This window comes from Mesoplodon bidens (assembly GCF_964165515.1).
Source record: "Mesoplodon bidens genome assembly, chromosome: 17".
NCBI classification, from domain to species: Eukaryota; Metazoa; Chordata; class Mammalia; order Artiodactyla; family Ziphiidae; genus Mesoplodon; species Mesoplodon bidens.
Genome location: NC_138174.1, coordinates 24,779,837 through 24,803,012, shown reverse-complemented (window position 1 = coordinate 24,803,012; position 23,176 = coordinate 24,779,837). Strand labels below are relative to the sequence as shown.

Below are 23,176 nucleotides of genomic sequence, written 5' to 3'. Positions count from 1 at the left end.
AAGTAAGTCCATTTGTCCACTAGATGGAGATCAGGTTACTCTGCCATTGACAGGGAAGCTGCTGGCAGTCAGCAAGTGATAGGTATGGTACTGAGAACCTATTCTCTTTTCTCAGTACTTCTATGGAAGGTATTTTCCAAGAGCCCAGATCAGGAGTAGACCAATGTTGAATAAAGTGTCCATAAATGAGGAGTAGGTTGACGGATTGATTAGGAAGGTAGCTGTAAAAGACACATTTTTGCTTGTTATTACCATGGCTCCTGGAATGATTCATATTTAGATTTGGTTGTACAAACTACTTGTAAATAGTAACATAAGCTGGTCTAAATAAAAGCAATTAAGTATGCTGTCTCATTATTTACCAAACAGTGAGGAGGAAGAGATGTGGCCAAAAGTTACAACAACGGCAGATTATTTGGACAATGACTTCTGTCTGTTTAGACATAAAGATATATGCTCATAATTTGCTTCTCAGTTTGAGTATGTATTAAGTGTATATTTTCAATATCAACAAAATGGATCAAGGAACATCAGAGATGGAAGGAGAATGTTAGGTAACATTCTAATTTTACAAAAGGAACTATCATTCAATTCTGAATTATGTAACTTTATTACTGAATAAGTCTTATTTTTATTATAGCTGCACTTTGAACTGGAGACATAAAGTTATACATTTCTTAGAAAATGTTTGGTTTGTAGAAGAATCAGATACTGCCTTGTATAATATAGCGGAGTATTTTGATTATTTTTGAGATGTTAGATACTATATTTCTGTTCATTTCTAACTTAGGAACTATATATATTCATTCAATACTTATTTAGTTACAACTGATAAACTGAGACGGTTAAAAGAATTCCATTTGTTGTCAAAAAGCTTCAATTTCGTATATATGAGTATAAACAAGCATATTTGTCTACTGTGTACCAATCATCATGCTAAGAGCTGGAGATATAAAAATGTACAACAGAGGCAGGAAAGTCACTGGGAAGAGGAGAGTTACATGGTTAAAACACAAAAAGGGGTTAATTTTTGTACCAGTGAAGACCCGTTATCAAAATCACGAGTGACACTCCTTTTAAAAGTTCTATTGTCAAAGATAAACTTAATTGTTATAACCTTGTTATAACACATAAGAAACTGAAATAAAATATAAGAAATTCGAACACAATAGTACTTACTATTAGGCATCAATTACTGTAATGAAAAGAGGAGCTTAATTCAAAGGGAGAAGAAACTAATCTTCAGAATAATGAAAGAAGCAGAACCATAGTTAATTAATTTTCTAATTACTCTTATGGATAGTGACCAACATTCAGCCTGTTACTGTGATAGATCCACTGCACTTAATGACATGTTTATTTTAGAGTAATACATTTGTTTTAGCTTAATTAAATTAATATACTCATACCCTTTCAAAAGGATTTGGGGCTGCTGGCCTATATTGGTTTGCAATTTTCAAAATGTTCCTATAATCTGGGAATATGTATTAATCATTTACAAATAAACACACACACACACATATATATTTCTCCTCTAAGGAATATCACAAAAATAACCACAGAAAATAGTCATTGTTAATCAGATATCAATGGAGTAATTTGTAGAAATTTCTTATCTTGTTAACTGGTTCTTTACAGAGCAACAGAGTTGGCAGGAACCTACCTTTCTTTTTGCTGGATAAAAATGAAATGTAAACAAAGAAGTTTTCCTCTGAAGGTTAAAATAAATAAATTACAAATAAAAGAAATCCTTTTATAATACGGTTTAGTATCTATGGGTACACAGCCTTCCTCACTGCTCACATTAGTTCCAGACAGCAGCTAGATTAGTTGGTGACTGAGTCATTTCTGGAGCTGTGGAGCTTCCTCCCTCTGTGGTGATCTGTTCCCATATTTCTTGCTAGTGCAGGGTTGGGTCTACTTATTATGGCTGCTAAACTTCCATTCTCTGGAAATGAGGTTGGTAAAAGCACATCTCTACCGGATGCATAGTTCTTCTTATCTTCTCTAGTCTAAACGTTTTGGCCTTATACTAACGTGCTGCGTTTTAGATGCTCAGTATTTCTGTTTCCTTGGTAGCATGGGGCGATGCTGACGACAATGGCAGAAGTGAGAACAGATGCAAAGGTGGTGCTGGAAACTGATTAATGCTTAAGGTTAAAAAATAAAAGTTGATGATTGTATTTGCATGTTGTGAGGTGAGGAACCTATATATTTAAGCACTGACAGACAAAAAAGGCACATTTTTACTTTTTCTCTATCTAGAATGATAGATCTGTCTTTTTCTATTATGAGTCCCAAAATTATTTTAGCTATTTAAGTAAACTACATTTGAGTCACTGGGCCGGGAGTTTCCACGACTGTGGCATTTGCAACTAAATGAATGAATTTATAACTGAACGTGCACCCTTAAGAGGTAAGGTCAATTCAAGTGGTACCTGCATAAGTCTGTCACCTTCTTGTCCAATCATGTTTCTCCATTCCATGAGTGACCGCTGCAGATGTTCCAGTCCAGTTTCCCAAAGCCGGATGCGACCTCCCATGTCAACAGTGACAACGCCACCTTTGCCCCACTCAGCCAGCAGTGCATCTGTATCCGAGATAGTAGATAGCCACGTGGTATATGGTGAGAGAAAGTCTGATCTGCAAAAGAAATCAGTGTTCAACCAGTGAAGTCCAGGTAATGAAGTTAGTTTAACCTGAATTAGGGTCATTAAACTCCCTACAAAGAATTCTCATAGTTAAACAACAAGGACCTACTGTACAGTACAGGGAACTATACTCAATATCTTGTAATAACCTATAATGGAAAAGAATCCGAAAAAGAATATATATATATGTATATGTGAATCACTTTGCTTACACTTGAAACTAACGCAACATTGTAAATTAACTATACTTCAGTAAGAAAAGTAATGTTTTAAAAAAACATTCTAATAGTAAGCACAATTAAAAGATAAGATACCAACAGATCCACATGTAAGGAAAAAATACATAGTTATTTACTGGTTATTTACATATTCCTGTATTTGTAGATCCTGGATGACATTAGCATTCACTGTCAGGAAGAAAGAAACTCTATACCAACTGACACCTCACATACCCTCAGCGCTGGACACACTCCTTAGGGGTCTAAGGTCAGTGCTGAAACTGATGTCTTGTCTATGTGCTTTAATTGCATTTATATTTAATATTTTGCCTTTTCTAACTTAGAAAGTTATATGGATTTATAATAAAGAATTTATATATTTCTCATATTATATATTTCATACATATACCTATTTCTGATATTATATATCAGAAATAGTCATTTCTAGGAGTGCAACTTTTGCCTATAAGAGTCAACTGCACACTTCCTTTACCTCAGTATAGCTTTCACTATACAAAAGAAACACAGATTATAAATTCTAATTACCAGTGTTGGCTCTCTAAATACATCTGATATTTTCTGTATGAAATAAATGGTCTAAAGGGATGATCTAATAGATAATAAAAACATAATACACTGTCAATGTAGATTTGTTAAAACCACAAAACTACTATATAGTGGGTAAATTCTTATAATATACTAAAGAATAAATCAAGGCGACTTTAGCCTTTTTATCAGTCTGCCTTAGTAGATACTAAACACAGAGTGACAAAGCCAGCCATTGTGGAACATGGAAGTCTTAGAAAATGTTTATATGAAGAGAACAAAAACAGTAGGATGGAAGAAGTGTTTCAGAACTACTTTACAGTACTAGAAGGACTCAATGAAGATAACATTTGATATAATACAGGATTCATCTCATGGTGCTCTCTCAGAAAATATTTGCCTTAGGAAAAGAATTAGTAGGTACAGATGGTGAAGTAAAAGGCTACTCAAGAGTAATGAAATTTCTCCACGTATGATGTTTGCAATTCTGCCACAAGTGCTCAATATGTATGATTCTATTGAGCACAGTACCTACTGGTTGCTTATTTAACTCTCCACCATGAAACTTTAAATTTACAGGGGCAATTTCTTCAGTATGTCAAAAATGTGCTTGAAGATATCACATATTTACTACAACTTGCACACCAGGTCTAGAATCTCTTCTTTACCTTTTTAAAAAAATGCACATTCCCCTTATATATAATAACAAAGTCTTTAAGGAATACATAGAATTATAGTAGAGTGAAGCCCAGATTTATATACTCCCATATATCAGAGCTAAGTAGTATCATTTTACAAATGCAAATAATACAAAAATTTGAGGAATAATACTCACATTTTACTGAGAGTGAAAGTGATGTATTCATTTTGGCCCTGCAGTCACATATAGTTTTACTGTGTTTTCTATTATTTGAAGTTAGTCTTCAAATGGAAAATTCCTGCTATCTAGCAAAATACTAAATTTAAGCAACCAGCAACAAAACTGAAATCCAGATGGGTTGTTCCCTTGGATTACATATATGCCAAAAACGGCAACAGTTAATCTCAAGAGAAACTCAGGATATACTGATAATGAACAGACTCTAAACCACGTGGCATTTGAAATATGGCAAGTCCAAATTGAGATGTTCTGTAAATGTAAAATACATACTGGGTTTCAAAGACGCAGAAGAAAAAAGGAATGTCAAGTATTATTAAAATGTTTATATTAAATACATGTCAAAATAGTAATACTTTAAATATAATGGGTTAAATAAAACACTATTAAAGGTAATTTCACCTGTTTCTTTTTTTACTTTTCTAATGTGACTACTAAGAACATAAAATTACATATATGGGGCTTCCCTAGTGGCGCAGTGGTTGAGAGTCCGCCTGCCGATGCAGGGGACACGGGTTTGTGCCCCGGTCCGGGAAGATCCCACACGCCGCGGAGCGGCTGGGCCCGTGAGCCATGGCCGCTGAGCCTGCGCGTCAGGAGCCTGTGCTCCGCAACGGGAGAGGCCACAACAGTGAGAGGCCCGTGTACTGAAAAAAAAAAAAATTACATATATGGCTGACATTCTATTTCTATTGGACAGCACAGCACTAAATGAATGAAGTATGGTGGTGATCAGCTGACACTGGCTGAATATGTATAGCTGCCCTTCCAGATGTTACTTCTACGGCAGGTATAACATATGGTTCATACAGAAATTTAACAGAGAAAAGTACTGAAATAAAAAACTAGGGCCAATTAGGGAGAAATTAAGAGAAATATTGAAAAAAATCATCATGCTTTAGAAATGTAAAAAAAAAAGTTGTTCTTTTCTTTTGCTACTTGAACTAATAGTATGTTTTAATGAGCATACAATGGAATAAGAAATTCCCCCAAATGACGAAAAGCTATTTTTCATTAAACTGACACATTAAGATGTTCCAAGAAGGTATTCTTATATATGTTGGAACAAGTAAATCTATTTCTTTGGAAAATACTTTTATTCTTCATATTTCTCGAACCTGACTAAGAGGTCCTAAGAAATGAAACTGTGTTTCTGAGTTATTTTGTACTGTCATGCTGAGCAATTTTCTTCTGGGAGTTGGAGGCGTGGGTCAACAGGAGGTCTGGTGACGTTTGGGTGACTGACAGGTGTAGCTGGCCTTCCTATGACATTGGAAGCCTCTCCAGGCTCCTTTACCCAGGATTTTGGGTGAGCCTTTAACCACTGTGTTGTGAGGCCTCAGTTGCCTGTGAGGGAGTACATGTTAGGAGGGGATGTACATCAATCTATACCAAAGCAGGCACACACTTAGGTTGAGAAAGGGAGATCAGGCATGGATGCATCCAGAAAGGGATGGGCTACAGGTGAGGACACATGTGTCTGTCAAGGAAGAGATGGAGCATCATTGTTTCTCCTTTTAGACCCTTAGTCTAGTTAGTTTGAATGCTTTGCTTCCACTGCTGAACAGTAATAAAAGCAGCCAGTGGTAATGAGTTCCATTCCAAATCTCTGGAATCCTTTGGCTACTGTATAGCCTTCACAATGGTAGATGCTCGGTTACATATTTAAAAACAGTATTAAACCAATGCTATTTAAATTCCTTTGACATCTTGAATACATTTACCTCAGAAAACTAATATACGGAGCTAATAAATATGAAAATTTTTGCTGTACTAAAAAATGCTGTTTCAAAAAAATTTATCGTTAGGACAGATCAGAAAGGAAAAACGAAGGCTTGAAGGCTGTTAGACTAGGTAACATATGAACATTTTCCCAAAATGAAAATAAAAATGGCAGTAAAGAATGCAGAACAGGGACTTCCCTGGCAATCCAGTGGTTAAGACACCGTGCTTCCACTGCAGGGGGCATGGGTTTGATCCCTGGTCGGGGAACTAAGATCCCGTATGCTGTGCGGCATGGCCAAAAAAAAAAAAAAAAAGGAATGCAGGACAGCAAGATATAAACCAACTGTAATTGAAAAACACAAAAAAGAGCTTGCTATTTAAGGAAGCAAAAAGCACACATTTATTCAGAGTACATGATAAGAATTCACTCATTTTTTTAATATGACACACAAGCTAAGAACAAAGATGAAAACAGATTACCCAGGAATAGGGATGTATCGGAGTCTCTTTGATTGGAGATCAGTGACTTCTATATAACCAGCTGTTTGTGGAGGGATAACATCTGCAAACAAGTCAAGACACGAGCCGAGTGTTAAATTACTGCATGATACAAAAAAAGGACCTAAAGAAAGCATGGATGCTGCTAAAAGTGGAATGAAGTTATCACTAGCATAGAGCAGAACTCTGGGACCCACTTGAAAAGGTCCTGGGCTGGCTAATTCCAGCCTTGAGGCTAGACTCTCAGAATTATGTTTTAGTCAGGGAAATACAGAGACTGTGAAATAGATGCATGTTAGTGATTCTTTACTGTCAAGAGCATTACCTAAATTCCTTTCATTTTCTTTGATAGCTTCCCCAGATGGGTCAATGTTTTATTTTAGCACTTACAGTTTATCTGAAAATATTTCATCATTTGAATTCTCTTTTTCCTTTCCAGGAAATCACAACAATGGTATAACACAGTGGAGTCAGCACCTACTTTGAAATTGGACTGGCCTGGTAGGAAATCCTAGCTCTGATATTTCCTAACTATGTTTTACGCTGGCCAAGTTAGTTCTCTGAGACCTGCCTTCATCATTTGTAAAATGGGGATGACGACAGCATCTGAGCATCATAAACATAATTTGCACCCAGTTAGTAGTTGCTCCACCCACAGTGGCTGTTATTATTAGGACTCTTCAAGACAAGAAAAGGTGAGGTGAGGACTGGGCAGTGGGGCGAGGACTCTGGGTCATGAAGAATATGAAAAGGCGGGGAAGGAGAGGGTGATGAGACATGGGGGAACAGAGTCCTCAACTCCAATTCTAGAGTTGTTTCCCAGCAAATTCCAGGCGTTTACTGACTTTTTCCCCAAAGCCCTGAGTACCACCACCATGCTCATCATCACCAGCTGCCACCACTGTGTCAGGAATACTGCATCAGGAACACTGCTTATTCTTTTTTTTTTTTTGCGGTACGCGGGCCTCTTACTGTTGTGGCCTCTCCTGTTGCGGAGCACAGGCTCCGGATGCGCAGGCTCAGCGGCCATGGCTCAGGGGCCTAGCCGCTCTGCGGCATGTGGGATCTTCCCGGACCGGGGCACGAACCTGCGTCCCCTGCATCGGCAGGTGGACTCTCAACCACTGCGCTACCAGGGAAGCCCACTGCTCAATCGTTATAGATAGTGTTTTTAACACTGACAACAACAAAGACCTTGGATTCCTGTTTGAGAGATGAGGGAGTAGAGACTTAACAGAGGTGGTAAAATAACCGGACTTGCCTGGATAGTGATAGAGAAGGCTTTCAAAATCAGGCCTTTCTTCTGGCTTTAAAATCTCTGCTCTGCCCACCACTCCACAAAAGTCCTACCTGAGCTGACCGTAGGGCAACAATTTAAAAATGCTTTATTTTACAAAATCTTGGCCACCAATGTCTCCTTTAAAAAAAAATCCCCCTACAAAGAACCCATACTCTTAAAGATTTTTGTCTGTTGTCTACCTCTTATTATAATTTCTGATTAGAATGAGATATCCGGGATGTCCACATTGAATTTATCCAATGTAGTTTACAAAAAATAAGAAACTTGGCATTTTAATTTCATGTTTGCTGCTGAAGGTTTTTGAGTAGGCCATCTGAAAACCTCAATATATCTCTTACTTATTCAACAAACGTGATTGAGCTTACTTTGCACCAGACACTATACGAAGCATTGGGGATACACAGGAGGGACTTCGAAAGGATTCTAGGGTGGGAATCACAGCCCTGGGGCCAGGTATGAGCTGCAGAGCTAGGCACGGAGTGGTCCCAGAGGGCAAAAGGAGGCAGGAGGAAGGGAAAGTGATGTCCACGGACAGCAGAGAATAAGGAAAGAGAGTTACTATGGTAACCCGACCACCCAGCTGAATTGGCCATCCTCAGATAGCCATTTGTATAAAGCCAACATGCTTATTGTAAGTCACGCACCACCTGCATTGGAAACGCTGCCTGGGATATAAGGTCAGTCTTGGACAAAGTTTTGCACCATATATCATTTCTGACAGTTCCTGGCGGCTAGCACCTAACTGAGGTGGGTTGAATTACTTATAGACCCTGGTTCTTTGCCAAAAATGACCAGTTATTGAAGCGGTTGGGCTGACTAGTGCTGCCTAGCTAGCCAGTTGCATCTGGCCTGCCACTTACACGCACTCTCCTTTTCACAACTAGTAGTATTAGGCTGAGCTACCGCCACCAGTGCTTTTGGACTGCCTGAGAAAGCAAAGTAAGCCAACATATTTTAAGTATCTTTCTTTCTACAGCTTTCTTTCTTTCTTTTTTTCTTTTTTTTTTTTTTTTGCGGTAGGCGGACCTCTCACTGTTGTGGCCTCTCCCCTTGCAGAGCACAGGCTCCGGACGCGCAGGCTCAGCAGCCATGGCTCACGGGCCTAGCCGCTCTGCGGCATGTGGGATCTTCCCAGACCGGGGCACGAACCCGTGTCCCCTGCATCGGCAGGCGGACTCTCAACCACTGCGCCACCAGGGAAGCCCTCTTTCTTTTTTTCAATGTGCAAGTTAATTCCATGTCATAAAGAGGATGAGAAAATGCAATAATGGCTGTGCCTATTTCAGGAAGGAGAAAGCAAGAATTTTATTCCTTGTGCTAAAACATATTTTCACGTATCAGAAAAGGCAATTTGTGGCTATAAAGCACTTTAAGGGTGGTGGTAGTGATGGTGGTAATGGTAAGGCTTGAAAAATAATCAGAATTAATGTTTCCGGATTTGAAAATAAATCAGCTTAGAATACGTGATTGAATTAAGGAAGTGAAAACCATGGCCAGATTTCCCTCCAAACTTAGCCAAATCCTTGTCTATCCATTTTAAATGTTTCAAAACTGTAGAGAGGATGGAGGTTCAGTATATTTCCATTACATTTATAATCTAGGTGGACTTCGAAGAGAGGTATAAATTATATTTCAGGATTAGTTCACTAATGATTAAAGGTAAGTCACTGCTGCAGCATTTAGTGTGCAGTTCCCATATAGAGTGGGGACAGCTTAGATGCACAGTGCCAAGGTTAGGAGGGGGTATAAAAACCGTCAGACAAAGTAACCAAGAGCATTTTCAGAAGGAAGATTAAATTACATAAAAAATTCACTCCTTCAAGCAATGTAATTTGATGTACTTCTGTTAACTACTAGGTTAAATGCACTTCTGTGTTCACAGATTAAAAGAGGGATGTGTGCCCCGAGATTGTGCGGATACCAAATCTTTGAATTTAATCAAAGTTCAGAAAACAGTACACTGCTTTCAATCAAGAGTCATTATTTTGTATTTAAAGAGCTGAGGCCTGTGATCTAAAGTAAAAAAAAAAAAGCTAACATTTAACTAGAAGGAAAATGATTGAAAGAAAGCAGTAAATCTTTCCCCATCTGCATTAACCACAATTTATACCATCTCTGTAAAAGCCACCGGGAGAGTAGCCTTTACAATTGCTATTGATTTCTTTAATAAAAGGCTGATGTGCATTAGTTCCTGACTAATTAGGTGGTGGGAGTCTATTTACTTTAAAAAGATTAATTTAGTTTGAATTATCATTAGAGATCTATAGGCACATAGATTAAAGAGTCAAACAGACTGAAGGAAAAAATCATCAGCCTTGACTTTACTCCTCTCACCCCTCATTTTCTGCTCCCAGAGATGCTTTCAACTTTTTAAAGCTGTTTCTTTGGTATTCACCTTCATCCTTATGGTGCTGTCTTTATGTTTTAGTTTTAGGCATTATTTATTGACTTCTCACCATGTAAGATGAGAGTTTAACTGTTTTCACATACCCCTCCCCCTGCCTACCATCTCATTTTTCCCATCCCTCCGTATATTTATATGATAATTTTTCATTAGATTAACATCCAGCACTTATGTTGTTATGATTATATAAATGCTCTTTACAGCCGAGCTATGTCTTATCATAGTATTATTGCTTTTTCTTTTCATAGAGTTAATAATCATGCTTTGTTGTTGGTTTACTTTTTCATGTACCTAGCACAAATTCATCCTCGAAGTTTTCCCTATGTCAAAATTTCTTAATGTGTTCAAATAGTTGGGTTTATCAACTTCACTTTCTTGGAGGCATCTCTCCTGAAATCTTCTCAACTTTTCTAATCCTAACTGGTTGATCCCTAGGCCTGTGTGCAGCTGGCATCCTGAGATCTCCCTTTACCATTCTCTTAGGATTTTTTTTGTTTTTTTTTTACAGCCCACATTTAAAAAATTCTTCCTGGGCTTCCATGGTGGTGCAGTGGTTAAGAATCTGCCTGCCAATGCAGGGGACGCAGGTTCGAGCCCTGGTCCAGGAAGATCCCCCATGCCGCGGAGCAACTAAGCCCGTACACCTAGAGCCCGTGCTCTGCAACAAGAGAAGCCACCGCAATAAGAAGCCCACGCACCGCAACGAAGAGTAGCCCCTGCTCGCCGCAACTAGAGAAAGCCTGTGCGCAGCAACGAAGACCCAATGCAGCCAAAAATAAATAAATAAATGTATTAAAAAAATTATTCCTTTGTGTCAGGCATTAACCTAAGCACTTTCTATACATTTGGAATATTTAAGGAACATTACCTTAAAAAATGAGGGTAAATAAAACTCTTAGCAACCAAGAGAAAAATAGCAAAAATATATAAACAGGCAATTTTCAGAAGAGTAAATCACAATATATAAAAAGATACTCAAACTTACTAGAAATCAGGGACGTGCACAATAAAAGGTCTGACCTTTGCAAGAGAAGATGGGGATAGAGAGTAGCCTCATCTTTTATGCTGCTGGAACAATAACTTTGGGTAACAATTTGGTAATTTCACTCTTAGATATATACCCTACAGACTCCCCACACATATACACAGGGAGACTGGTACAAGAATACTTGTAATAGCAAAAAATTGTGAAGAACGTAAATGTGTACCAATAGAGAACAGATGAATAAATTGGCTGTGCTGTATGTACAGCAGTGAAAATGAATGAAGTGTGGATGATGACAAAGATTCTCTCCTTTATCAAGAGAGTCTGGTATTAGTGAAAGGACAGACACATATTGTGTTGGCCAAAAAGTTTGTTTGGGTTTTTCCGTACCATCTTATGGAAGATGTTATGGAAAATCCCGAACGAACTTTTTGGCCAACCCAATATAGATTAATGGAACACCAACGAAAATCCATAAACAGACTCACATATGTGGTCAGTTGATTTTCTGAAGAGGTCCAAAGACAACTGAGTAGAAAAAGGACAATCCTTTCAGCAAATGGTACTGGAACAATTGACTATCCCCATGCAAAACAATGAGTCTCAATCCACACCTTGTGCCATATAAGAAAATTAACTCAAAGTGGAGTACAAATCTAAGTATAAAATCTAGAAATATGATATTTCTAGAAGAAAACATAAGAGATTTGGCTCTTCACCAAAATGGGAGAAAATGTTTGGAAAGCATGTATCTGATACTGGACTTATATGTAGAATATATAAAGAACACTCAAAAATCATTAAAAAGAAAGCAAGTAATCCAATTCAGAAAGTGGGAAAAGATTTGAAGAGACGTTTCACTAAAGAAGATAGATATGAAAAGATGCTCAACATCATTTGGCACTAGGGAAAATGCAAATTAAAATCATAATGAGGTTATCACTACACACCTGCTAGAATGGTGAAAAACTGACAATACCAAGCACTGAAAAGGTGGCGGAGCAACTGGAACTTTCTCCATTGCTGACAGGAATGCAAAATGGTATTGCTATTCTGGAAACCAGTTGGGCAGTTTTATCGTATGACATAAAAATGCCATTCCTACGTATTTATCCAAGTGAAGCAAAAACTTATGTTCACTTAAAAATCTGTGCAAACACGTTCATAGCAGCCTTATTAATTATTGCCCCAAACTGGAAACTATACAAGTATCTATCAACTTGTGAATGGATAAGCAAACTGTGATATATCCACACAATGGACTACTACTCAGCCAAAAAAAAGAACAAACAAACAAACACAACATATATGATTCTCAAATATTTAATATTAAGTGAAAGACGCCAGACTCAAAAGACCACATACTGTGTGATTCCATTTATATGATATTCTGGAAAAGGCAAATCAATAAGGAAAGAAATCAGATCAGTGGGGGTATAGGGGAAGGCAGAAGGCTTAATGGCAGAGTGGCATAGGGGAGGTTTTTGGGGAGATGGAACTGTTCTCTGTCAGTTATGGTGATGGTTACACAACTGTATGTATTTGTCAAACTCACAGCACTATACACTAAAAAGGATGAATTTTACTCTGTGTAACTGGTCCCTAATAAGAACAAATGAGAACAATAAAATACTTAAATAACAACACTCTGTCTGATGTGTGGAGAATAGGGGGTGGGGGAAGAATGGAAGAGGGAACTCTGTCAGAGGGCTACTGCAGCGTTCCAGTTCCAGATGGTGGTGATTTGGATGTTGGCAACTCAACTGTAGACAAGTGGGTGGATATAAGGTATATTAAGGTTGTATCAAAAGGACATGGTGGTTGATGATGATGTGGAGGATGAGGGAGGAGTATCAGGGCTGACCCACTGGTTTCTGGTGGATGAAGGTGCACTGAATTCTGGTATAGAATTTCTTGTAACTCCTGGAGTGTCTGTAATGCCTCTGTACCTTTCTCGTGGGGTTTTTTCTTCCTGGAACAATTCCTTCATTTGATTCCCTCCCATTCATCTTTCGAGAGTCAGCTCGGAATCACAAGCCTGGGGTTTAAGCTTCTCCTTTGTGTTTAGATATCACCTTGTGAATATGCCTATTGCACTGCACTGCAATTGTCAGTGTATTCACCTGCCTCTTCTACCATAAAAAACATTCTAAGGAAATGGTGATTTATTTGGAACGAACTAATTCTAACATTATCATATAACCAGGACTTTTCAAACCCAATAATAGATTATTATAATGTGTTTACTATTATATTTATGAAGTCCACACTAATATAATGAATGTAAACACAGGACAATATTACTGCCACTATGATGCAAATAATAATCAGTGGCTCGATGATCAAAAATTTTCATAATTATCCTTTATGATGAAAGCCAGTGTGGTTCAGTAAGGGTAGCTGTGGCCTTGGGTTAGAAGACTTTGGTGCAAATCTGGGCTCTGCTGACCACTGCTGGGGAGAACCCCAGAAAGTTACTTTACCTCTCCGTCAGTTTCCCTGCATATAAACTTGAGAGTACTTTAATGATAGAATGGGAATTTAACGACTAAATGAATTTATACAAGGAAAAGTGATCAGCACAGGACCTGGCATAAGTCACGCAGTAATAAACATAAGTTGACTTTGAGAGCACTGGTAAGTGAATCAGGCTGCACAAGTCCCTGGCCTTTAGACACAGGAGTTTAAGGCAAAAGTCTTAAACTCCTATGAGAAGTTTAGGGAAACCCTTCTGAGCACATATAGTTCTTTTTAGCTACTAAACCCTGTTAAAATTATTCATATTCATAAACATAAAATGATAAGTTAAATATCCCTACCAAAACCAAACTACCTTTGACTAGCTTGATAAAATAGGAATTGGTAAGTTTCTTACCTTTTGGGTAGATATCTTTTAGAGGGATTTCTCCTGGGGGCAAAATCCTGACTATCTGATTAGTATCCAAAAGTGTCACACAATTGCTCTGCTTTGGAGTTCCAATTTTCTTCTTCCCTGCATAGAATGTATCAGTGACCCTTGATTTATGCAAAGATGTTGGCCTTTTCCAAGAATAAACTTCACTAGGTGACTAAAAAAAAAAGGGAGAGAAATTCAAGCACTGAAGTATTATAAACTACATTCACAACTTTTACAATGCAGTCCTTTAAGCAGATACCAGCGGTACACTTATATTTCACAAATATAAGAAAATCAAATTATTCCTTAACCTTTTTGACTTTGGTACAGAAGATAGCTGCTTCATCAATAATCATAATTTTCAGACAAGTGTAAAATATGCAACACATTTTTTATCTTGAAATGAATTAGAGCTAAAAAGAGGGAATATGACAATACAGGTAATTTAAGTAACTATAAATAAATAACTATACTATAGCATCCACTATCTGGCATAAGGAATAGTATTACCAGTATTTCTCAAGCCCCTGGAGGGCCCCTTTTCAATCACATCTCTTTCATATTCCCTAGACTTTAATTCTTCTGAAATTTTGTGTTATTTTTTTCTCTTGCTTTACTTTAAATTTTTACCACATATATATTTATCCTTCTCTACTCCCAGATCACAGATATTCTCCTACGTATTTGTTAAACATTTTGAAGTCTTGCCTTTCACATTTAGTTCCTTAACCCCTCAGGAGTTTCTTTCTGTGAGTGGTATGAGGCAGGGCTCCATGCTTATCTTTTTTTCACATGGATAGCTAATTGTTCAAATATCATTAACCTTTGCCCACTGATCAGCACTGTTATCAGAAAAGTTTCATGTATGCAGGCAGCTGTTTCTGGGCATTCCATTCTGTTCTACTGTATATTTTTCTACCCCTAGGCCAATACCATGTGGTCTTAGTTACTAAAGCTTTATAATAAGCCTTGAAATTTAGTAGGGCAAGTACCTCTGCTTTTTATTCTTGGTTCTTCTTCAGAAATGTCTTGGTTATTGTTTGCCCCTGCTCTTCCATAAACATGTGTGAGAGTTGCATTTGCACTACATCCTTGTCAGTACTTGGTATTGTCAGTATTTAAAATATTTTTTTATTTTAGCCATTCTAATTGGCAATAGTAGTATCTCATCATGGTTTTAATTTGCATTTCCCTAATGACTAATGATGTTGAACATCTTTTCATGTACTTAATTACCATCCATATATCCTCTTTGGTAAACAGTCTGTTCAAGTCTTTTGCCCATTTTTTTTAATACATTTTACCTCCGATTTTATTTCTATACCTACTTAAATACGTTGAAAACCATGAGTTCACCCAGATACACACAATTCCAATCCAACCACTACAGGACTCATTCTAGTTTTCTTTCCTTCTGTATCTGTAACTCCCTTCTTTAACAGTGAGAAACCTAGACATCATTACCCTTCATATACTTACTTTTTGGCTCAGTTCCACTGTATATGACTCATCTCCCATCTCCACCACTAACTTTCCCTTCCAGGCCAATGCCCTCCTCACTCTGCTTGGCCTGATAGCCCACACTGAGCTACGCGCATGTATCAACAAACTCTTCACCTTACTTGGGCTCCTACTTCCCACACCAGGCTGCCCCTTCATGGGGTGCCATCTTCATCCTGGCTAGACTTGATTCCCGTCGCCAGTGGTTACTCCTTCCCAAACCACAGATATCTTGCTCATCTGCTCAGCCTCTGACCTCTGACACCTCATAATGGGCCGCTCTGCCCATTTTTTATACTGGATTATTTTCTTACTCTTGAGTTTTAAGAAATCTTTATATATTTTGGATACAAGTCCTTTGTTGGAAATGTGATTTGCCAGTATTTTCTCCCAGCCTGTAGACTGTCCTTTCATTCTCTTAACAGTGACTTTTTTTACAGAGTGGAGGTTTTTAATTTTGAGGAAAGTCAAGGTATCAAAAAAATTTCTAATGGATCATGTCTAAGATGCTCAGAACAATGTTTAGTAGAAGTGGTGGTAGTGGGTATCCTTGTCTTACTCTTGATATCGAAACGAATGCTTTTAATGTTTCACTATTGAGGATTCACTATGATACTTGCTGACGGTTTTTGTAGCCATCTGGTAGTAGGTTAAGAAAGTTATAATAAGTTCATAATCATTTAGGTGCCTTTGATAATGCTATAAAAAGTTAATAAGAGATGACATGCCCTTTTGTTAATAGTTTTGTGAAGAATCAAAAGAAATTCACATGAAGTCATAAAGGCACTGTAGTATATAGTAGAAAGGATATGCGTTTGAGGGTCAGTCACCCTTGAGCTCAAATCCCAGATCCCTTATTCAATATCTTTGGGGCCTGGGGGATATATCCTCTCTGTTTTTGCTTCTTTAGCTATAAAACCTTGTGCAATTGTTGTAAAAATTAATTATCATGTATGAAATGGTTTAGAATAGTACAGTGCCTGACTTGTGTTGGGGTCTAAAAAATATGACTGCTCTCATAAAATGCTGAAAGGCTGTCTAACTGAATGATCTAATCTATCATTAAACAAAAATTCATGAACAACTCCGATACGGTGGGTAATAAATATGGGGATGCAGCTTTTAATTTAACAAGTCACTAGTTCTACAGTCTACAAAGGATTTCTAGAGGGTCAATACAAACATAACCTTATACTCAGCTTTCTTACCTTTTTATAGTGACATTATATTTCTATACTAACTTCTTCAATCAAAAGATCAATTTTTAAAACAGTTCCACCTTCAGAAAAGTAGCTCCAGTATTTTCTCTACTGATAGCAGCAAGCATTGTAGAAAGCATATTAAACATAACTCTTTCATTTAATCAAAGCCGCCGTAGATGCTGTATTCCAACAACATGTTTCATTTTCAGATATATAATCCACAGCAAATGTTTTTTACTTAATAATTAAGAAGACATAGGGCAAAGTCCTAAGCCACACATTATCCATCGGGTTTTGGATTTCAAAAGTCTTATATCCTGAAGTACTCATCATTCATTAATTACATTAAAATTTTGAGGCATGTGAGACTGGTGTACTATTAAGCAGAGCCAATATTTTTATCTTTAAGTGATTCTATCATCCCACCTAAAAGCTACAAAGGAAATTATGAAAATTAAATGTTTAATCAAAACACATGGAGTTACATCTAAGGTTATTAGATGGCAACTTGGGCTGAAATAACCTTTATATTTCATGTTCTCACATTTCCATCAGGGGAAGATGGTACCTAGTTTCACCTAAAGTCAATAATGAATAGCCTCTTCTTTACAGATAATAGTAAATAACAGCAGAAGGATCCATTTAAAAGCAAATTAAATTGAGACCACCAGCATTTATAGTATAATCTGGATGCAGCAAAGATATAAATCAGAGCAAAACTCAGTGGAAAGTGAATTGGTGTTCATGAGCATTAAAAAATTTAACCTACAGTAATGAGACTCCAACATATTTCACTTTAAAAAATTCTAGAAGAAATATTATTTTGTTAGTCTCAAATTGTCCCTCTTGACAGATGACATGAGCACACATTAAGACAGCATGATATAAAATCACTGTCAGTAGGTTAAGTATTTACCTGTCACATGAACTCCCATGTATGGAGAATACTGTTTTTCCTTTACTAAATTATATAATTGCACTACAATGTATATGTTAATTTTTAACAAGCAATGAAACCATATAGAATGAATTTTTTAATGACTGGTCTGGAAAACAGAAGGTTGACCTGAAATGTTTACCAGAAAATCATTACGTTTTTAATTACCCCTCAGATAGGCTTATAGAGTATAGGCCAAAATGGGGGGAAGAAATAGTTATTCAATCATTTAAGAAATTTATGCTTACCATGAGATCTGGGAAACCAACAACGACTGTAGCATAACTATTCTCATCTGAGAGAATTCGGTTAGGAGAGGCAATCTTTTGTCCCACAGCTGAACTCAGATTTTCAGATGATAGTTGATGACTTGAAATTTTATGAGGTATGCTGAAGTCTGTTTCTAAAAAGTGTCAGAGAAACGTTAAACACCATATGCCCCTAAAATGCTCCAGGAATTAATTTTTGCAAGATTTCATTCTCACCAACTCAAACAGAAAAGCAAAAATCAAAAAAGAGAAAACGCTTTCACTTACACTCATGGCTTTTTGTCTGAGAAAACTCAGTTTTCACAATCATGGCATCTTCTCAAAGTGATTTCAAGTATTTATTCAAGAATTCAAATTTTTATTAGCAATCAAGATTAATATAATAGCACTCTGCAGAAAGAGGTGAAACTGGCCCAAACCAGTCTTAGCAATGGTATATTTTAGAATTTTTTTCGTAATTACTTTTCACCCCCCCCCCAAAACTGTGATGAATAAAGTAGAAATACTGATGGTCTGTGTAAAAAAGAAATGATGCAATCCTAAAATAGACTTGGAACCTACATATATGTAAACATTCTGACTTGTTAGTTTAAAAAATTCAAAGACAGAATTTAAAAGATGATAGATTCTTACTGTTTCTAGTGTAGTGACTAAGATTTCTTTTTTGGTATAAAGTTAACATGTTGATATTATTGTCCTTAAATGATTCTAGAGGACAGTGTGTATGCAGGCATGCACCTATACAGCCACAAACACACAGAATATAGTATTTACCTTGTGTGACTCCAAACCCTGTGCTAGGCAGCTCCTCTTTCAGCACATACAACTGGCAAACCCTACTGTCCTCAGATTCGATGTGCGCAGGCTTAGTTAAAAGATATTTCCTGTAAACAAACAAATCATCTAAGTGAAAAGTCTTTCTTTTTCTAATAACTATGAGGCCAGACTAGGAAAAATCAGAGTTGCCATACCCTACCCACCCCCAGCCAAAGCCTCCTTTTTTGCAGTACGCGGGCCTCTCACTGCTGTGGCCTCTCCCGTTGCGGAGCACAGGCTCTGGACGCGCAGGCTCATTGGCCATGGCTCACGGGCCCAGCCGCTCCGTGGCATATGGGATCTTCCCGGACCGGGGCACGAACCCGTGTCCCCTGCATCGGCAGGGGACCCTCAACCACTGCGCCACCAGAGAAGCCCCAAAGCCCCCTTTTTATATTCTGAGTATAATTTGCAGTTTCAGAGTTTCATCATGAATTTAAAAAATAACTTCTTAACACTGTATAAGAGCAGTGCATAATAACAATGCAGTAATAAATGTGAACTGAAAATCCAATATTTCCTGTAAGAGGAAGGGCCATAAAAAAAAAAGAAAAGCGACTCTAAAGAGACACATCCGTACTATCATGGAGCCTGCTGTTAATATGACTGATCAGCAAGTAAGAGGGAGGCCAACCTCTGATTTGTGACCAGCTAAGGGACAGAAGCCCTCCCTGCTGTAATCCCCTTGATCTACTTGTCTGTAAGATTTCTAATATAGGAATATATAAATAGCCAGGAATCTTTTGCAGCAGGTCACTTCTGCTTGTTAGCAGAGGGGCAGAGAATCTGCATGAATCCAGTAGATGTAATGCATGAGGGAGGGTGACTCAAAATTTACTGTGCAGGGCTTCCCTGGTGGCGCAGTGGTTGAGAGTCTGCCTGCCGATGCAGGGGACACGGGTTTGTGCCCCAGTCCAGGAAGATCCCATATGCCGCAGAGCGGCTGGGCCCGTGAGCCATGGCCGCTGGGCCTGCACGTCCGGAGCCTGTGCTCCGCAACGGGAGAGGCCACAACAGTGAGAGGCCCGCACACCGAAAAAAAAAAAATTTACTGTGCACCCCACTTATGCCGAGTGTACATAATGTCCTTTTCATCAAGAAGTATACGGTGCAATGGAAGAGGCAACACAAACATAAACATAACCAAATAAGAGCACATGAGATAAAACGAAGAAGAAACTTCTAAGGGGTGGATTCTGTGAAGTTACAAAAAAGCAACAGCATTTGGATGGAGACTGTGGCCCTTTGAAGAGAGGGTAAACTAAAAATCTATTTTGAAGTATCTCTAGTTTGGCAAGAATACAGTGAATTCTCAGTGTGCTAACAGGAAAAATCCTAAAGAAATACGGATCAGTTGTAAAAGTCATTACGTTTTCACTGTTAATTTCAAGGTCATCTTCTGAAACACTTTTATAATTACTCTGCGAAGTTACATTTAATTTATTTAGATTTTCCTGTCCCCTCTTCTTCGAAGTTTCACCTACAGAGATGCTGCCAAATACAGAAATTGTTAAAAGACAGACACAGGAAGACAGAGCTGTAAGGATGCTGGCTAACTGAGCACACTCCATGAGGTGCTATGTAGATCTACCCACTGATGTGTTTTGCTCTCCACCAGAAGCCATTTGTCTTCTGCTACGAGAAAAACCGTCTGGAGGCTTATGGGAAGTGAGATGGTGTGAGTTCGCCCTTCTAGAACATCCAGCACAGCCAGGGTGTTCCTGAAAAAAAAAAAGAAAGAAAACTCTCTGAAAGGAAATGGTGAAGATATTGGTTGAGTAACCATGGCACAGTCATTTCATGATATATTATACACCCCTAAAAACAATATTTTTAAGACTAGATAATAACATAGAAAAATGTTAATTGAGAAAATAGATATATAAAACTCTAAGCTATATAAAGGTATGCATAAGAATTAAAAATGAGAAGTGAGAGCGGCCATGCTAGTAGTGGTTGTATACGGAATTATGGGCAGTGTCTTTTCTTATGTCTGTTTTTCAATGTTCTGCAATGTGGGATAAGATACTTTTAGAATAAAATATTTCTAATTTTATTACATTAGCTTTACAATAGACAAGCATAATTAAAGGAGGAAATAGAATGGACACAATAAGGATCCCAGATTAAATCTACAACAAAGAGCTCACCCTTTTTCTTTGTAGAATACTAGCCAGTTTTTGTGCGCAAATTCTTTACACATTTTGTAAGTTTCCTAAAGACAAAACAAAACAAAATATTCACTCTAAATGTGTCAGATGCATTCATGTCTATTCAGCTGCTTTTCCTTGAATAAATTTCTTCAAAGTGTAAAACATGTAATTCTCCGAGAAGCTACCTCTTTATCCACTCCAAGACTCTTACGGTAACATAGATTAAAATATATTTCAAAATTAATTGTGAACTGCATACTAAAACATCTTTAGAATAATGTTTTAGGGGACTTCCCTGGTGGTCCAGTGGTTAAAACTCCACGCTCCCAATGCAGGAGGCCCAGGTTCGATCCCTGGTCAGGGAACTAGATCCCACATACTGCAACTAAGAGCCCGTATACCGCAACTAAGAGCCCGCCTGCCACAACTAACACCCAGCACAACCAACCAAATAAATAAATAAATATTTTTAAAGATCATATTAAAAAAATGCCAAATACTGGTTAGAAATAAACATGCTATCTGGTGATTAACTGTGGAATTTGTACCATAGCATAAATACGTAGGAAATATTTTGTTTCTTAGATTTGGATATATTTATGATAAATATTTATATTTATCTCTTTCCTTTGTGGTCTTTTAAGACCTAAGTACGCTGTCGTGCAGGGCAGAGGGTAAGCCTTATTTTATATCCATTACCTTTTTCTAAATGGCAGAAAAAATTCTTGTTGGTTAGCCAAAATGTTTACTAGTTTAATTTAGTTAATAAGCTAAAACGTTTATTTATCTAGTAAATACAATCAGCTGTTGCACTCATAGGTTCATTACATAAATCCAAACATAAACTCATAACTGGAAAACTATTAAAGTGACTATTAAAGTTCATGTTAGGGATTTGTCATGAATACCACACTCAAATGGCTCATGATGTCCTATTATTGTGAGTTGCGTCCTGACAAGTCTTCATGTGACTGTGATGGATACAAAAAGAAGCCATTGATATTGAATTATATGTGTATCTATGTCTACCTATTTGTATCATATTAAAATTTACAAGTGCATAATAAGAGAATTCTCTTGTGCATTATAGCAAACAAAAGGCACTACAAGGGATGGGCAGGCACGCATTTTTACAGTTAGAAAGCTATGGAAAATCCTTGGCAATTTGCTGGACAAGTTGGGTATTTCTTACAGCTTCCTCCTTGCTCCACCAGGAAGTTTTCTTAAGTGTAAACTCTTCTGAAGGTAAGATGAGACGATGAAGGGCTTGGCTAGTGGTATCCAACAACAGGATGACATTGCTCTGGAAATAAAGAGAACAGTTTGTTTGTTTCCTTGTTTATTTATTTATTTATTTACCAGCAGCCTCTTGGCAGCCTGGGAATAAAGGGAATAGCGATAAATAAACCAAAGGGAAGATGACAATATTGAAATATTTAAGAGACACCATGAAGACACTAAATGTTTTTCCCTAATACAGAATTTAAAGTATTAGATGGTTTAATGAAGATATTTCTAATTATGTAATGCAGAATCTTCTCTTTGAAGACTTTATCTTAAAACCATCACCTTGTAAATATAGGCTAGCTTAACCATGATTTCTGTTTTATTACATACAAATGAGGAAATTAAGAGAATTGATAATTTTAAAAGCCCATTTACTTTTATCAAAATTACACTTAAAGAATGTTCTGTTAAAAACTCTCTTACACTGTGCATAAATGAATCTCATTTATTCTTTTCACAAAGCCAGGTTTAACTCAGAAAATATGTACCTGTTATAAAGATGGGTTAGCAAGAAAATATCAAGAACCCCAAGAACCTAGCTAGTAATGAGTGTTTCATCTTGACATTCACTAAGCTTGAGAACTTTCATAGCTGGTGCTGTAATAACTACAGACAAGAGATTGCTCCAGCAGCATTAATCACAGTTATGCAAATGAAGTAATAATCCCTCAGTAATTAGGAGGACTTTTTCAAGAAAAAAAATTTTTTTTTAATTAACCTTAGGCATTAAAATAAGTGAAGAGAAACACACGAAATAAGAATTTAAAATTGAGAAAGCCAAAAAAGATTAAATATTTTAAAGAGATGCCAAGAAGTGGGCTTTTTTCATTAAAATTTAAAGACATTTGAAGATTAGACTAACAGGTTTACAAAAAGGCACCAGAAAGTTGTTTGTCAGGCTTTGTTATGCAA

The 23,176-nt window shown here is 37.3% G+C and overlaps 1 protein-coding gene and 1 long non-coding RNA gene across 5 annotated transcripts in view; one reads left to right on the top strand and one right to left on the bottom strand.

Annotated features, from left to right (window-relative positions):
• The window catches only part of VWA8 (von Willebrand factor A domain containing 8), a 378,001-nt gene that overhangs the window by 96,268 nt on the left and 258,557 nt on the right, over positions 1–23,176 (bottom strand). For all 3 annotated transcript variants that reach the window (XM_081214571.1, XM_081214572.1, XM_081214573.1), the window contains exons 30-37: positions 22,170–22,280; positions 20,975–21,039; positions 20,420–20,545; positions 18,783–18,892; positions 17,988–18,142; positions 14,080–14,272; positions 6,498–6,579; positions 2,439–2,643 (exon numbers count right to left, since the gene is read on the bottom strand). In XM_081214571.1, coding sequence (XP_081070697.1) covers positions 2,439–2,643; positions 6,498–6,579; positions 14,080–14,272; positions 17,988–18,142; positions 18,783–18,892; positions 20,420–20,545; positions 20,975–21,039; positions 22,170–22,280 — 1,047 coding nt within the window. The remainder of the gene's footprint in view (positions 1–2,438; positions 2,644–6,497; positions 6,580–14,079; positions 14,273–17,987; positions 18,143–18,782; positions 18,893–20,419; positions 20,546–20,974; positions 21,040–22,169; positions 22,281–23,176) is intronic.
• Positions 2,547–10,986, top strand: LOC308604946. 2 transcript variants are annotated; one of them, XR_014013574.1, is made up of 5 exons: positions 2,547–2,680; positions 3,036–3,137; positions 4,993–5,082; positions 6,955–7,016; positions 10,728–10,986. It is a non-coding gene; the product is annotated as an uncharacterized lncRNA (long non-coding RNA). The 2 variants fall into 2 exon arrangements; XR_014013575.1 differs by having other exon boundaries at positions 6,955–7,210.